General features: G+C 41.1%; 1 protein-coding gene across 2 annotated transcripts in view; it reads left to right on the top strand.

Annotated features, from left to right (window-relative positions):
- Positions 1-3,372, top strand: part of BASP1 (brain abundant membrane attached signal protein 1) — a 48,383-nt gene extending 45,011 nt beyond the window's left edge. For both annotated transcript variants that reach the window (XM_019739659.2, XM_019739658.2), the window contains exon 2: positions 1,781-3,372. In XM_019739659.2, the coding sequence (XP_019595218.1) occupies positions 1,790-2,482 (693 nt within the window). In that variant the 5' untranslated portion in view covers positions 1,781-1,789 and the 3' untranslated portion in view covers positions 2,483-3,372. The remainder of the gene's footprint in view (positions 1-1,780) is intronic.
- Positions 3,373-16,830: the final 13,458 nt, after the last annotated feature.

The following is a 16,830-nucleotide window of genomic DNA, read 5'->3' as shown; positions in this document are numbered from 1 at the left end:
GCACTTTCCTACCCAATACCTGGCTTTTAAATAAAATACGTGTAGGTGATTTCACTGTCGTGAATTATGATTTCAAGAAATGTAATGAATAAGTAGCAAATTTTCTGTTCTAATAGATGATACTTAAAAAAAAAAAATGACTGGTCATGGAGTATTTTATAATTCTGTCAGGAGTGGGCCCTCACCTGAAACCAAATCAGATGGTCTCACCTGTATTTGATAATCTCCACTGGGTCCCAAGGCAACTCTTCCTGTCTCTATTGGAGTTTTCTTATTTGTGGGAACTAAAAAGGATATTGGAATGTGATTTCTGCTAGTTTCATCAGGAAAAAGCAACTGACCTGATTTTCCTCTAGAGAGAGACATTTCAGTGGGTTCCCACTCATATGATGCCATAAAAATGCATTTGAAGGGGAATAAAATGAAATGCCTGTTTAGCTCTGGCAACAGTTGTGGCCTGAGTTTATTATTTATAAATTTATAAATTATTATTTATCTGGATTAACGTTTTGGTAGCAGAGGAGAAAAATTCAGGATTCAAATACAAAAGCAGGTTCTTACGCCCAAAGTGTCACCCTCCAATAAGTTCAAGACTTAACTTTGAGTGAAAAAGGCTGTTAATGACCATTGAACTTGTTTGAATTCTAGTCAGGACATTGATAATGTCAGAGACTTTTATATTGTTATGGAACTATTTATTTTAAGCCAAAAAAAACCCTTCAAAGCAATGAATGCAAGTCTGACACAACTAATAAACTAAATGTAACTGGAAACACTATGCTTTTCATTTCTTAGGGGATAATTTTCCTTTAACTGATTCTACTTAATAACAGTATATACCAGCTCCTGCTTAACTTTGGTGTTTAAAGATGTGTGTGATTATATGAACATATATATGAATAATGGAGTTTGAAAGGAGTTTGTAGTTTGAGGTTATTTTCTTGAAATTTGTGCTTTATTACAGCTATGCCATTTTTCTGGATCATTTTAAGATTATAAAGCCTATTATTAGCTATACTGTAGGTCTAAAATGGCTGCCACTGCCATTTTGTACACGTGTTCAATATTTGGTGTTTGAGTCGGACCTCAGAAGGCTGATAGGAAACCAGTACTGCTCCACTTCTCCTGACAATGGCAAACTTAGTCTTTAATCGCGGATTCTTTGATCTCAGCTTCTTTCCTCAACGTGCTGTGATTAGACAGACATTCTATAACTGAGCTCTTATTATGATTCACTGTTTTATTTATAATTGTGGCAAAATGCATGTAAAAATTTTACCATGCTAGTCATTTGAAAGTGTACGGTTCAGTAGAGTTCTGAAGCCTTTACTTTGCAAAGGGAAGCCTCTTTTAGTTTTTGTAGTTGACAAGCATCTTCACCCCTTCCCCTGCTCTAACAAATCGCCACACACTGAGTGACTTATAAGCAATAGAAATACATTTCTAATAGTTCTGCAGGCTGGAAAGTCCAAAATCAAGGTGTGGGCAGATTCAGTGTCTGCAGAGGACCTGCTTCCTGATAGGTAGATGGCTGTCTTCTTGCTGTGTCCTCACATGGAGAAAGGGGCAACTGAACCTAGTGGGGTCTCTTCTCTAAGGGCACTCATCCCTCCCAGGAGGGTCCCCTCCATGTCTTAGTCACCTCCCAAAGGCTCCCATCTCCAAATGCCATCACTCTGGGAGTTAGGATTTCAGCCTTTGGGTGTGGGGGACACAGCCGTTCAGTCTAGAGCCTCAAGTGACTCCTTTTTGTTCTGTTCTGTGTTGTGCTGTGTTACAGAACTCCAAGATGGGAGGCAAGCTGAGCAAGAAGAAGAAGGGATACAATGTGAATGACGAGAAGGCCAAGGAGAAAGACAAGAAGGCTGAAGGAGCAGGGACGGAAGAGGAGGGAACCCCGAAGGAAAATGAGGCCCAGGCGGCTGCAGAGACCGCCGAGGTGAAGGAGGGCAAGGAGGAGAAGCCGGAGAAGGATGCCCAGGACGCTGCCAACAAGCCGGAAGACAAGGAAGGCAAGAAAGACACAGACACGGCCAAGGCAGACGCTCCGAAGGCAGAGCCCGAGCAGACGGAGGGAGCCGCCGAGGGGAAGCCGGAACCCCCGAAGGATGCGGAGCAGGAGCAGGCGGCCGCCTCGGGCCCGGCTGCAGGCGAAGCCCCCAAGGCTTCCGAGGCCGAGGCCCCTGCGGAACCAGCAGCTGCCTCCAAGGTGGATGACAAGAGCAAGGAGACAGGGGAACCCACAAAGACTGAGGCTCCCGCAGCTCCTGCCGCGCAGGAAACGAAAAGTGACGGGGCCCCGGCTTCAGACTCAAAACCCAGCAGCACTGAGGCTGCCCCATCGTCCAAGGAGACCCCGGCAGCCACGGAAGCACCCAGTTCCACGCCCAAGGCCCAGGCCCCCGCAGCCCCAGCAGACGAGGTTAAACCTGCCGAGGCCCCGGCAGCTAATTCCGATCAAACCGTAGCAGTGAGAGAGTAACAAGGACAGCCTCTGGAAAAGAAGATTACAGCTTAAAAACAACCTGTTTTTCTCTCTCTCTGTCTCTCTCTGTCTCTCTCTCTCTCCTGTACTAACTTGTTTCAAATTGGAAGTAATGATATGTATTGCCCAAGAGAAAAAAAAAAAAAAAAGGATGTTGTCCCATCAAGGGAGGGAGGGGGTAGGGAGAATCCAAATAGTATTTTTGTGGGGAAATATCTAATATACCTTTGGTCAACTTTACCACTCAGTCCTGGATTTTAAAGATCAGTGTCTGAAAGTACAGTACATCTTTTGTACGTGAACTGCTGTTTCATGCCCTCCGCCACTAAGATCCGGTATCTTGTCTTCTGCAAGGGGAGTTGGGAGTGATGCGTTTGATGCCGCCCCGCGGGCCTGTTCCAAGGCAATCAGATCTTTATGAAAACAGTATTTTCTGTGTTTTCTTTTTAATTTTTAGCCTTTCTTATTTTGATATTTTTTGAATGTTGTGGATGAATGCCAACTTTCAGACAGCCCACTTTAGCCTGTCCACATGTATCTCGATGCCAATACTCCATTCTTCCTCCCCAGGTATTTTTGGGAGTAATAAACATTCTCTCATCTGACTTAGCCTCCCTAGATTTCTCATGACGAGTTAATGCATGTCCGTGGTTGGGTGCACCTGTAGTTCTGTTTATTGGTCAGTGGAAATGAAAAAAAAAAAAAAAGTCTGCGTTCATTGCAGTTCCAGTTTTTCTTCCATTCTGTGTCACAGACACCAACACACCACTCATTGGAAAATGGAAAAAAAAATAATAAAAAAACAAAAAATGTACAATGGATGCATTGAAATTATATGTAATTGTATAAATGGTGCAACAGTAATAAAGTTAAACAATTAAAAAGAAGTAATAATGACTATTGGTTTTCTTTTGCCACCCCTTTCTCCTCCATAATCATCTCAGAGAACAGAGCTCTGTATCTGGCATTTTCCTGGATATATTTGGATACAAGGCTAAAGCAATAGCCTCAAATTTTTGTGAACATTATTTAGAAAGTTAGCTGGATCAGTGTCAATCTTGGGAAGAGGCTAAACTGAAAACTTACTGTGTCTATGAATGTGCACCTTGTAGAACTGTGGGTGTGATTACTATACTTAAAAAGAACAAATACTTTGAATAAAACACATTAAAAGACAGTAAATTGATTTGATCTTGAAGGTTGGGAAGAAAAGAATTATAAGATCTTACAGAAACATCATATGTATGTAAGTTGTGAAACCTCTGCTGATCATTTTGTTTTGTCACCTTTTTATCATATTTGTGGTAGAGCCTGGGAAGGGGACTGCATGTCATGAGCAGGCAAGGGGACAGCAGCAGTGTGAGAGTTGAGCATGCAGCTGGCTTTTATGGTGACCAAATTCCTGTCTGGGTTTTGCCACTCTTACCTGGCTTTTAAGTCATTTCTAATTTCCAGGTTTCCCTGCTTTATCTACAGGAGGGCAAAGGCTTTCTGATCTCTAAGGAAAGACCTCTTATTCAACTTCTGGAATATTTAGTATTTTGTCTATACCTGGTGTATTATGATTTGTATAGGCACCTAGTAGTTTAAACTATAGTTTGTAGGTGTGTACCAACAGGTGTGTTGTCACCTCCATCCCCAATATTTCCCCCAAGCCCTTAGTTTGCTCAGTTTCCATATATTCTGCAGATGGGGAAGCATGGGTGAGTTGGTATAAGTAGCGACTTTTATGGAGTGGCCAGGCATGCGTAGCAATTCTTGAACGTAAGAAGGAATCGTCACTAGGACCTTGGTAGTAATTTGGATCTTTTCCATTTGGATGTTAGAAACCAAATCTGAACTATAAAACACTTAGAAATGAGCTTCACCCTAACCACTGTAAAGATTGCTCATACTTGAATCAGTTAAATATCAGGTTTATGGCGAGAGTAGGATTAGGTGATAATCACCCAGAGTAATGGTGATACAATTTATACTCTAACACAGGACATTTTCGTACTCTAACATAAGGAATTTTCTGTAGAATTTGTGAAGGACCAGTAAGTATACTGACATGTATTCCCAAAGGGGCATTAGCGATACAGTAGATGAGGATGAACCTGATTCTGTTCTAATAGGTTATGTTACACATGGTTAAATTTAAAAAAGGGGGGGGGGATCCTCTCCACTTATCTACTGAGTGGTCTGTAGTCTGCACCTTAACTAAGATGTTGCCACTGCGTAATAACTGGGGAAGAAGAAATGGTGGACCTGAATATTAGGCAAATATACCTGTTGGGTTCAATTCATGTCTTTGATCACTTTAGGGCACTTTTAGTTCTTGTTTTTATAGTGAAATGAATTTGAACTCGTAATGCTTGAAAGCACAGCATGGAAGAAATACGTAAACACAGTAACCACCAAGCAACTGTTTTAGGTATGAAAAACAGCACAGGGCTGTCCAGATTGTCACCGATGTGTCCTAGCATATGTAAAATAGCTTGGGGGCGGGTTGGTGCTGGTGGTGGAGAGACAACAGATTCAGTGAACCATGCAGTGTATTTATGTGGTTACTAACATTGCATAAATAACATGCCCTTCTTGCAGATAAATGTGCTTAGTGGAAGTAATATGTTATCTATTCACTGTCTTTTCATCCCTTTTTAATTAAAAAATTCACCAGGCGTTTTGGTGACTAGAACAATCAAATCAGCCTCCTGGATTAGCATTTATTACTATAAATCACTGTTTAGGGAGAAATGAAACAAAGTAGACATTTTTCTGTTTATTTACACTTTGAGTTGCTGAATAGAGTATAGGAGAATTAAACTCTGAGCTACATATTAGGTTGGTGCAAAAGTAATTGCAGTTTTTGCAATTATTTTTAACCTTTTAAACCGCAATTACTTTTGCACCAACCTAATATATTTATTTTTCTCTTTTCTAACTCTATTAGAATTGTGGTCAAGCAATTAAAGAGTACAGAAATGTAGTCACCAAAATATATAAATCGGAATTCTAATGTAATTGTGGCTCATGATATTTAATTTTACCATACCTTAGAAAAACTTAAGGTATAGTTTGAAAATGTATATTCAGCAGAAAATGTAAGTGTGGGAGTGATTGGTTCCGCCAGGAAGGGAACAGTGTTGGGCATCCAAGTTAATTTTGGATTAACTTAGATTGTCCCCTCCTCATGAACCCCCTAAAAGGAAGGGAGCTCGCCACATAGTAAGCTCACTAACTCACATGTGTATAGCATCTCAGGAATGAAAGGGTTCCAGGTCTAAAGCGTGTTGGGTGTCTATGAGCAAGGAGGACATTGACAGGAATTAAAATTAACCTGTTCAAGGTTGCCAGCTTTGTCCCCATACCTCGAAGTTCCTGTCCAGTCGCTGACACTGGCTCTGCGTGATGAGGATGGACCCAAATCCTAAATTGCTGATGTGCACCAGGCATCCCAGGATGGCTTGACCTGGCCTCAACCCTAAGAGAAGACCATCTTCAGCTTGTCCCTGGCTACAGGATTGCCATTCGCCATTCGTAGAGTTTCCTTTCAGTGGGGTCAAGACCCAGGTTCATGTACAGTAGAGAATTGGTTGTCCACTCTGGTGTTGACAAGATCTAGACATCCTTCAGCGACCTAAGTTGGGTAAGTTATTAGGTGCCAGCAGTTACACAAAGTTTGTTTTCATAAAACATCCTGAAACCTTAATTTTCATTAAGTGAAACACGGTATATTGAAACACACACATCTGGTACACCTATCTTGTGTTGTTCTTTTACAGATAACAGGGTTGTGACATACAGCAAATTTCAATGGTTTCATTTATAGGTGAAAAATCTATGCCATTTAGTATTTTGTTGTTACTGTGTCGCAGTATTGATGAGATTAATCTATCCTTTTGGTCTCTATTTTGCTTTTCGAGAGTAACAGTGCAGTTATTTTGAGCTTACTTTAATTTGCAGAATATTGAAAGGTAATCTTAAGAATATATCAAACAGGAGTACCACTAATAGTTGTGGGAGTAATCAAATGAAGTTTTATGTGCATCCTTATAGGAGGAGGCAAAATTTGCTTGTTTATAACTAACAAGTTTTTTTTTTTTTGTCAGCCAAGTTAATATCTTAAATATTTAACTCAAGCATTGTTGTTTGGCCAGGGGGTCAATTTTTTTACCCACTCTGCTAGTGGAAAAGTAAAAAGGGCAATATAGGCAGTTTCTGATGAAGGTATATGTCTTTGTTTTTTAAAAAAGCTATTCCTTATCATGTGCTTCATGTCTTTTTAATGGCAGAAATTTTATTAGGGTATGAAATCTCAAAGTCTAGGAACCATTGGTTTAGTACGTTTCTCCAAGTTTTCTCAGTTTTCGTTTTAAGAGCAATTTTCGTTCTGAAGCTGTACACTTCCACTCACATACATGATTAAGTAAATTCCTAGAGCAAATATCTTTTTGAAAAAGACCTGTGATCTTTAAAAAGAATACCCCTAGTACAACTGTACACATTGAAATAAAAAAATTACATAACGATATCATATCTCTATCTCATGTACACTTGACCTTCGTATTTTTATAAGGTCCTAATGTCACATTTGTTCCTCACCTTGTTTTCTTTGTGTTCCCCCTTAGTTCCCCTCTGAATCCAGAAAAATTCACCTTTAAGGGCTGGCCCGGTGGCTCAGGCAGTTGGAGCTCTGTGCTCCTAACGCTGAAGGCTGCCGGTTCGATTCCTGCATGGGCCAGTGGGCTCTCAACCACAAGGTTGCCAATTCGATTCCTCGACTCCCGCAAGGGATGGTGGGCTGTGCCCCCTGCAACTAAGATTGAACATGGCACCTTGAGCTGAGCTGCCGCTGAGCTCCCTGATGGCTCAGTTGGTTGGAGTGTGTCCTCTCTACCAAAAGGTTGCTGGTTCGACTCCTGCAAGGGATGGTGGGCTGCGCCCCCTGCAATTAATAATGGCAACTGGACCTGGAGCTGAGCTGCTCCCTCCACAATTAGGATTGAAGGGGCAACAACTTGACTTGGAAAATGTCCTGGAAGTACACACTGTTCCCCAATAAAGTCCTGTTCCCTTTCCCCAATAAAATCTTTAAAAAAAAAATAGTAAACTTGGTTAACTGTTTGTCCAGTTGGTACAAATTCATAATAAAAAAAAAATTCACCTTTAATATCATTCACTTATAAATTAATTGGCCTTATATAATGTATCATTTATTTTGTTTTCACTCTCAGGTCACTGTGTTAAATGGTCAAATGACAAAATGATGGAATAATATGCACAGATTTAGAATGATTTAGAGAGCATTCATATTTGCTTCTTCCCATATGCTTTTGCTTATATCATCCAAGATTTGAGAGAGTAAAAGCGTCTCAATAAAAATGCTGTTTTGGGGAATTCTTACCTTGAGTATGATTTTCCATATATTTCCCTAATTCTGAATGAAGAGTTTCACATAATGAAAACCAAACATTGTTAAGCTACAGGCTTCTGTGAAGTTGTGGGTGTAGAAATGTGTACAAAAGCTTAAAAAGAAATGTATTTGTTAAAACTGACTGAAATATTCTGATACATGTTTTGAAAATGATCTAAAAGACGGAGTTCCAGTCACTCTCAAGGAAGCCTTATTATTGGCAACCTCACTCTCTTTTGGCTTTCTCAGCTATGAATTTCTTCAAGTAAAACTATGTTTGAACAGGCCCCAAAGACTTGCCTCATAATTAAATAAATTCTTCCTCCCTGGCGATCAGGTTGTATTCAAGCGCCACACAACCAGAAAGTCATGCCCATCATATCGGTACTCAGAGGAAAAAGCCACTTTTTGTTTTTTAACTTGAGGAAAATATGTTCACTTGTAACACACTTTTGGTCACAAAAAGAATGAAAAAATGAAGAAAAATGAAAAAAAAACACACCAAAAAACCACTCCTTGAAAGGAAAGCAATCCTTCTAATGGAAGGGAAAGACTGCATTTCAGTATGTTACTGACAGGAAGAGCCCTGGTCTTGAGATTTGCCATGAAAAGAAGAGGATGACATGTCTGCTTACAAGAGGTTTTTGGGAAATTTGATCTGACAGGTAAACCCCATTAAAAGAACTGACGAGAAGGTCCTAGAGCAGCAGTGAACAATTTCCATCTTATTCTGCCTCAGCACAGACATCTAAGAATAGAGCTGCCTCTCAGCCGGAACCGCCCACTGCAGCACACCAAGTCTGACTAGTATGCAAATTCCCCAGAGGGCTTTTTTTCCCCCCTGAGGATAATAGAGACTAGTTGCTTGCTACCTATTCAGCTGCTTTCTCTTGCAGGAGCTGGAATTGCCTTGACATTCAGAGAAGATTCTACCTTTTCAAAATAAAACACACATGTACACAAAATAGTAAAACAAAACAGCAATTAGACAAATTAATCAGAGTACATCAAAAAAGTTGCTTACATTTATGATGCTAATGGGAACTTCATTATAACTTTTTGGGTTTTATTTCGTCTCTTATTCTGTTTCCTCTATATTTTGCCTTTCCCATCAAATTTCCTACTTCTACTTTTTGTCAGCTAATTAAATTCTAAAGTAATAATGTCCCTTCTTCCTTTCTCTCTCCCTCTCTCCTTTCCTTCCTTCCTTCCTTCCTTCCTTCCTTCCTTCCTTCCTTCCTTCCTTCTTACCTTCCTTCCTTCTTACCTTCCTTCCTTCCTTCCTTGTTTCCTCCTTCCTTCCTTTCCTTTCCCCTTCTTCCTTTCACTGTCTTCACACTGAGACAAATGCTTACACTGGGCCAGAACAATGAAAATGATATAAAACTTTAATGTGCAGTTCTTAAATACACTTTAAGTTTACTGTTCTTTCTGACTTTGCACAACTCTTATTATTCATTTGTTCAGGAAGAACAAATATAATTTACTTGGAACTCTACTTATCTCCCTCCCCACCCCTGCACCTCATTATCTGTAGGAGTAACAAGTGACTAGGAAACTTGCTCTCAAACTTGCCATGGTCCTAGCCCAGTGTTTCTCAACTTTTATTCATTATTACTTCTCTCCCCCCAACTGAGGGTGTGTGTGTGAAACAATGAATCAGGACTGAGGAGGAAGTTCATGCCTGTGGTACTTGGATATATTCAATTTGAGTTGCTTTGGAAGTTGACAGGCTGAGCAGTCACATGGATCTCAAAGGCTAGAGGTAGACCCAGAAATGGGAGTCAACATTCTTCAGAAGGTAATCGACACGATGAGCTGGATTAATATCACTTGTGGAGGGGACCAGGGAGCGAATGGACTGAGAAGTGTGCCTGGGATTGAACCTTTTATTTGATGATTAGATAAAGGATCTTGAGCCTTCGAAGATTGGGAAGTTGTACTGATGAAGGGGAGAGTTGGGAGAGCGTTGGATGGCAGAATAAAAGGAACAGAATCTTTCAGGAAAAAAGGACGGAAAAGACTGTCAAAAGTTGCTAAGATGTCAAATAAAATAATTTTCAAAATGCAGCCTCAGGCCACTGGCAACCTAACAGCAGCTGTCAGATTAGGGGGATAGAGGCTGAAACCAGATTATTGTCACCCGAAGGAGTTGGAGGAGAGGAGATTGAGCCACATTTCCTAGAAACTCTTTTGAAAGTGTGGCTGCAAGGGGCAAAAGAGTGACAGCACCGAGAGTCAAGAAAGAAAAGGACATTTTTTTTTTTTAAGATAGGAGAGACCCAGTTTTTACATGGATGCAAAGGAATCATTTTGGGAGGATTAGTTGAATACCAAGGAGACAAAAGAATTGGTTTATGAGATTTTTGACAGGCAGAGAAGATGCAAAGCACAGGTAGAGAAGGATGAGCTGTGGTTCCAGAGCACATACAGTGGCATCTGGGAGGTGGCAGAAAGAACTCAGCTGAGTTGGGACAGGGAGCTAGAATGTGACCCAATATTTTGCGTTGCTTCAATATCCGGGGGGGTCTAGGGCTCTTGAATGGCAAGGTGAGCAAGGTGCCCTAGCCAGTGAGCCTCCCTCATCCTGGGGAACCTGCACTGGTCCTGCTCATCCCCGAGTAGCAGCCAGTTCCCTGCCAGCTCATGCATTTGTTCAAACAAGCCCATCACATCCTCCCGTGGGAGCCACCTCATCCTCTTGTTGCTACAAGGTCTGCTTCCCACAGCCTCTGCTGTTCACAACTTTGTGTGGCCCTGCGTGAAGCAGTGTCCTCCCTGTGACACTGCTGTGAGTATATGTGACTAATACACTGCTGTTGATCTCATTTGTCCAGTGCTGGGTGTCATATGTTTGGCCCATAACTTTTGGGTGGGAGCCCTCCATTAGCAGTGGGGTGAATAGGAGGGGGTCAAAACGCCATCAATGGTCTGCCGCTGGTACAACACATCCCATCATTCCAGTGCTCTTTGCTGTGGAATAATTGGGTAGGAGATATCAATTTGAAGACACATTTCTATTAGACTGTTAACATGTGGCCATTCCCACAAGTTTTCTGGGGGTGCCATTTTAGGCAGTGTGATCAGTGACTGGGAAAGATATCTTGGGAAGTGGACATCTCCCAGTCCCATTCCAGGCATAACTATTTGTTGCTTGCCTGAATATAAAATATAAAGTCTTGGACATAAGGCCAGGAGTATTTTTAAGAAAAGTACCACAGACCATATTCTGACATTTTGAAGTTTTCATGCAGGGTGTCATGCGGGGTCTCAGCTCCCGCTCCCCACATAAGAATGCAGGATATGGTGAGGTAAAAAAGGAACACCCACGGAGCCATAGATAGGGGAGTCATACCACTATAGTCTTGAGGGAGGCTGGGTTACAGACACAGGAAGCAGGAGCTACAAGTCCACTTCTGCCGTCCACTTCTCTGCCAACCCACCAACCCCACTTGCTAACTGCACTCCGCGCTTGCTAGCTCAGCCACGGCAGTTATATCAGTGGCCAATGGCTAACTGGTTACAGCTGATGGCCAACTAGTTACAGCTGATGGCCATTTACTACCCGAGCCAGCACCTTTCCACATGAGGCCGAGAACCTGGAAACTGCTCTCTGGGACTCTGTCCCCACAGAAGTCCTTACAGAAAGCCACATAATCAGGTAAAAAGATTAGATTTTTACTTCTCTTGCTCATGAATGCAGATGGTTTTGTGGTTGATAACAGACTCTAGGGTTTCACTCGCTGGGTTTGACGTATAGTTTTGATTCTAATGGTCGATAATCCTGACTGAGTTACTTACTCTCCACCTCATCTGTAATATGGGGGTGATACTAGTACCTCTCAGGGGATTCTTGGGCAGATGGATGAATGGGGTTCATAGTGTCAGGCCTTGATAAGAGCTGCTTACATTTTTGCTCTTTCTTCTCCTATATAGAAATCTCAATCTCAAATGGATGTTTGACAGCATCCATATGTTTTTATAATGCTATTTTCTTTTTTCAAATTAAATTGATTGGGATGACATTGGTTAGTAAACCAATGTCATAAGTTTCAAGTGTACGTTTCTATTGTACATCATCTATATATTGCATTGTGTGTTCACCACCCAGAGTCAGTTCTCCTTCCTTCACCATATGTTTGATGCCCTTTTCCCTCTTCTATAGCTGTTATGGAAAACACTATGGAGGTTCCTCAAAACATTAAGAATAGAATTACCATATGACCCAGCAATCCTTCTCCCGGATATTTACTCAAAAAATCTGAAAACATTTATCCATAAAGATATATGTACCCTGATGTTCATTGCAACATTATAATGCTATTTTCTGACTTTCTGTGGATTCATGGTGAGCGTTTTAGCTTAAATCTGTTTTACAACCTTATTTGTCTGTGATTGAATTGCCATTGTATTTTAAAGTAATTTTTCCTCTTGTCTGAGTTACTGCAAGGGGGAGGTAATGAGTACTGGGCAGAAATGTGCTTGGGGCCTTGCTCAGCAAGTGGCTGGTTAAATGAACACGATATTAGGCATACTTTCTGACTTGATAGTCTGGATTCTCCACACGAATGCCTAACTTGTTTCTGCATTCATATTCGTGTTCAAGATGGTCAGGTGTGTTTCAAAAACTATGCCTTCCAGAATCAGAGAGACACTACTAAATTAGCGCCTGGAAGAATTATGTTTTGATCATCATAAGTTATATTCACCATTTTCACTTGGGGAAAATAATCCTAATTTAAAATGAAAGGCTATTTTCTGTGTTGGAAATATGGCTGGAGTCCCACGCCTTGTTTGTCTAGTTAATCAGACCTCTGAAAGGGCAACATTCCTAGAGAAGTACTAATATGGTTTGGGAGGGACTATTATTTACAGATAATGGATTTAGATAAGGGTGTGGTCGATATGCTGTATTTATTAGAGATAAAAAAGAGAAATTGGACCAGGACATTGCAGATTCCGACGCAAACCTGAGATTAAGTTTATATGTGGACAAACGGGACAATTAGTGGAGACCATGTCTGTATATGTGTGTTCATGTGTGAATAGAGGTGCGTATAAGTGGAAACAAATGTACTGAAGGAATGGACAGTAATCATGAAACATCAGTGACCCTAGGAAAGGGTCGCCTCACAGTCAGTGAAGTGCAGAACGAGTGATGTTGCTGCCGTCTCTCTCTGCTCTCCTGAGAGGGCAGAGGATACGAATTATTGCTGTATTAATGGGAATTTCTGAAAGAAAGAATTTACATTTTTTCCCATAAAACTAAAGTAGAACTAAGAATGGAAATAGGATTGGACCTTCCAAAGTTGTTTTTAGTATACATTTTTGAGCCATTGAGAAAAATGTATTTGTTATCTTGGATCACTCATAAATTGGGGGAAACATCTTTCATTAGTAGATAGTTGGAGTTAAAACCATAAACAGTTAAGAATCGAAACACTTAGGTAGCCACATCCATGCATATTTCCAACAATAAAAATTAGCCTTTTGTTTTAAAGACATACTATTTTTAAATCAATGAAATATTGTAGGTATATTTATGAAGATCAAACAGTACAATTTGTGGACACACTAGACTATGACATCTCTCTTACCTGGAGGGGGAGACAGGGATCGGATTCATGAACACTCATGGGCTGTAAATCCAGAAGAAACCTAAGAAAACCATGAGCAGAAATCAAAGAAAATTTCTATTATGAAGCTACTAGGCATTGCTCTCCTGAAGTTCTCAGCCTCTCGCTTAGACAATACTCTGTAAATAAGGGAGTGGATGAGAAAGATGGTCATTACGCAGTGATGGTTGTCTGGAGAGAGGAGACAGAAAAGCTATGAAAAGGGGGAAGACGTTATCACAGCCTGAGTCCATGAAGTATGGGACAAATAGTGCCACCGGTCTCAGGAACTCGTTTTTTTTCGTTTGTTTGTTTTTCTATCTAAAATATAAGTTTAGTTCTCATTACAAGAAAAAGCAATCTGGAACTATGTATAGGGATGGTTGTTAATGAGACTTTCCCTTACTACCCAAAATTAGAGCGTTCTATGAAACCTTTCCTAACCTGGAATGGCGTAAAGCAGAGAAGCAATTACCGTTAATATATATGGAAAAATTGTTAGGCATTCCCAGATCCCCAAAATAACCTACCAAACTATACCAGGTAACAACACACAAAACCTAAAATAACACTAGCATATAGTCTAGGAGGTGAGTGCCTCTCTCCCTGCTCTGGGTGCTCGCTGCCTCTATAGCGGCTCACTGCAAAACAAACGCGGGACACTATTTTTGTTTTTCACCTTTTTCATAAAAGCAAATATCCTCTTCAGATTTCTTTCAGTTCGAGAAAACAGGGACTAATGCAGGTTTTTCATGAAAGCGAAGTGGAGTAATAGGAACTTTCGAAAAGTGGGGGATAGCTGTATATACCAATATTGAATCATTATGTTGTACACCTGAGACTAAGACAGTGTTGTATGTCAGTTATACCTCAATAAAAAATAAGATATAAGTTTATAAGAATTAGATTATATTAAAGTGATAAAGGCAGATGAATTCAAAGTGAATCTGAGGAACCAGCCAACACTTCGCAAAAACAGTTGAAAGCTACAGACAATAAAATATCTGATGTGCATAAAGACGACCAAAGCACAAAGAAAGGCTTAAATTCTGCTGAATGTCATTCACAGCCGGTTTCTTTCCATCTCCACCCCCCCCCCACGACACTCGGGCTGTCCCTGGGGATACTGTTATGAGGAGTGCCTGCCTCCTCCTTTGAGCCCTCTTCGTGTCTCTGGATCCAGGGCAATGCCCCAAGCAGTCTCTGACATTAGGCAGAACATTCTGATGTCACATCGAATTGTGAAGTCCGTGTGCTTTCCACACTGTATAGGTAATAGTGCACAGAACCTGTGACTTTTATCTGCGGCTCTTCTGTCATCAAAGAGCTTACTCGGACCCTCATGCTTCCTTGTCTCCTAACACTGCTCCATCCTAGCTCAGGAAGTACAAACCCAGGGACCTACAGGAGCCATGTGGGGCCAGCTGGGGACTGTGCTGCGCTGCTCGGGGTTGTCTGCTGCTCAGCTCCCACAGAGGGTGGCTGTAAGTGCATACAGGCCCAGAAATGACAGACCTTTTTGAGTCTGGGATAATAAAATTCTTTTTCTCAAAACGTGTTCCCAATTTAGATTTTTATGTGAGATTTCTGAATTTTTATGTCAGTTAATGAAATATTTAAAAATGTGTGGAGCAAATATAACAGTTTATGGGACAAATCTATCACTTCAGCCTCATCTATCTTTGAAATTCACCTCATCTCTTGTGTTGCCCCCATGTCTGGTCTGTGTCCAATAAGATATCTATGAAAGCAAGTGCTTATATTAAGTCACTACATCAAGCCAGATTACAATAGTAATCTTGTGTAATAATATGTTATATACTATAACAATAATAGTATGTTATAATTTATTATAATATAACATATAATAATTATAATATATAATAACCCTGGACAGCAATATATTTCCCCAAAGGATGAGATATACTCTGTAGTTATAAGTGACATAGTAGGGGAAAGACAGTTTATGCATAATTTATTTTAAAAAACTTGAAGTCATAGTAGAACAAAAGAAAGCTCCCGTTAATATTCAGTGGTTGTAAATCTTGCTAAACTATTCAGATGTGTCCTGGGGCAAATTTAGGGGGCTAGAAATAGAATTCAGATTAAGTAAAAGATAATTACGGTCTTTTCCACAGTACAACAAATATGTTTTAATCAAATTATGGAAATAGGAAAGTCAGAATGGATTCTACCAGTCACGAGGAATATTTCGTTGACATTTTTTATTTGGTCTATCACCAGTTTCTGCTGGTAAATATGAATCTATCAATCTCTTCGTATGAAGCCCTTTGCAAAGTTCTTGCTTCCAATAGTTACTCTACTACTAGCAAATTCCTTTTATCCCCTTCCCCCCATTTAGCCTTGGGTAATAAAATTCTCAGGCTGATATTACGTGGGGATCTTTTATCAGCTTTGAGTTGGCTTTGTGGCATAAGCTTTGTGACAAATCTAGTTTAACTACACGGACTGAGGGAAAAGGAGGAAACCGAGACACCTCCTTCCTTAGATGTCAGCCCCCAGGTGCTTGTGAAGATTCTCCCCGTGGCCAGTGTCATCCACAGGAAGGCCCTTGCTCCCTGTGGACATATTTTCATGACTCCTCTTTGGATCCCTCCCAGCCTTGAATCTTCACACTGAAACCAGCCTTGCAAGCCTCGGTATTTCAAAGACTCCACCATCGCTCTGTCGCATTTGCTGGGATCTTAGCTGAGTTGCCAATGGGGAGTTTGAGCCATTGCCTTGAGGTCTTTGTTGGCACTGTCACTTCTTACGTATGGAGACCTGACTTCTGAGACCCCCCCCCCACTTCTGTGACCCCCACTTCTACTGCTGTCCCAGGGTTTCTGCAGAAACCTGTTGTCCATTTACTTTTCTTTGGTCAGTCTTACAACACTGAGTATTCTGCAGCGAGGTCTTCTTGCCGAGGAGCCCTCTTTTCTTGTTACTACTCTATGGTTTCTACCTGGAGTAAACTGCTCCCTGGAGGAACTTACTCTTTGGGGGCTCCTCCAATGTAGAAGCTCTATGTAGAGGGCTTCTCACCTTGGAGACACTTGCAGAGCACTGCTGAGTGACTGTCACAGCCCTGGACCCTTGCTGGCCTGGACGGTGGGGCAGAAGAGTGACTGGGTTGCAGGGAGACAAAGCAGAGACCATATAACCTTTCCTCCCTGTCGCTGGTTGAGATGCCCTCAGCCCTGGGGAGCTTGTGCAGGCCGTTAGGCGTCACGCTGACTTGACACTTAACAACGCATCTTGGAGATCGTGCAGCAGGGCATGTTGAGCTGTCGCACGCTTTTAGGGAATACCTGGCATAATTTATTTAATCA

This window comes from Rhinolophus sinicus, linkage group LG03, assembly GCF_036562045.2.
Source record: "Rhinolophus sinicus isolate RSC01 linkage group LG03, ASM3656204v1, whole genome shotgun sequence".
In the NCBI taxonomy this organism is placed as follows: domain Eukaryota; kingdom Metazoa; phylum Chordata; class Mammalia; order Chiroptera; family Rhinolophidae; genus Rhinolophus; species Rhinolophus sinicus.
The sequence above is the reverse complement of the archived record's forward strand: the minus strand, read 5'-3'. Positions and strand labels throughout refer to the sequence as shown.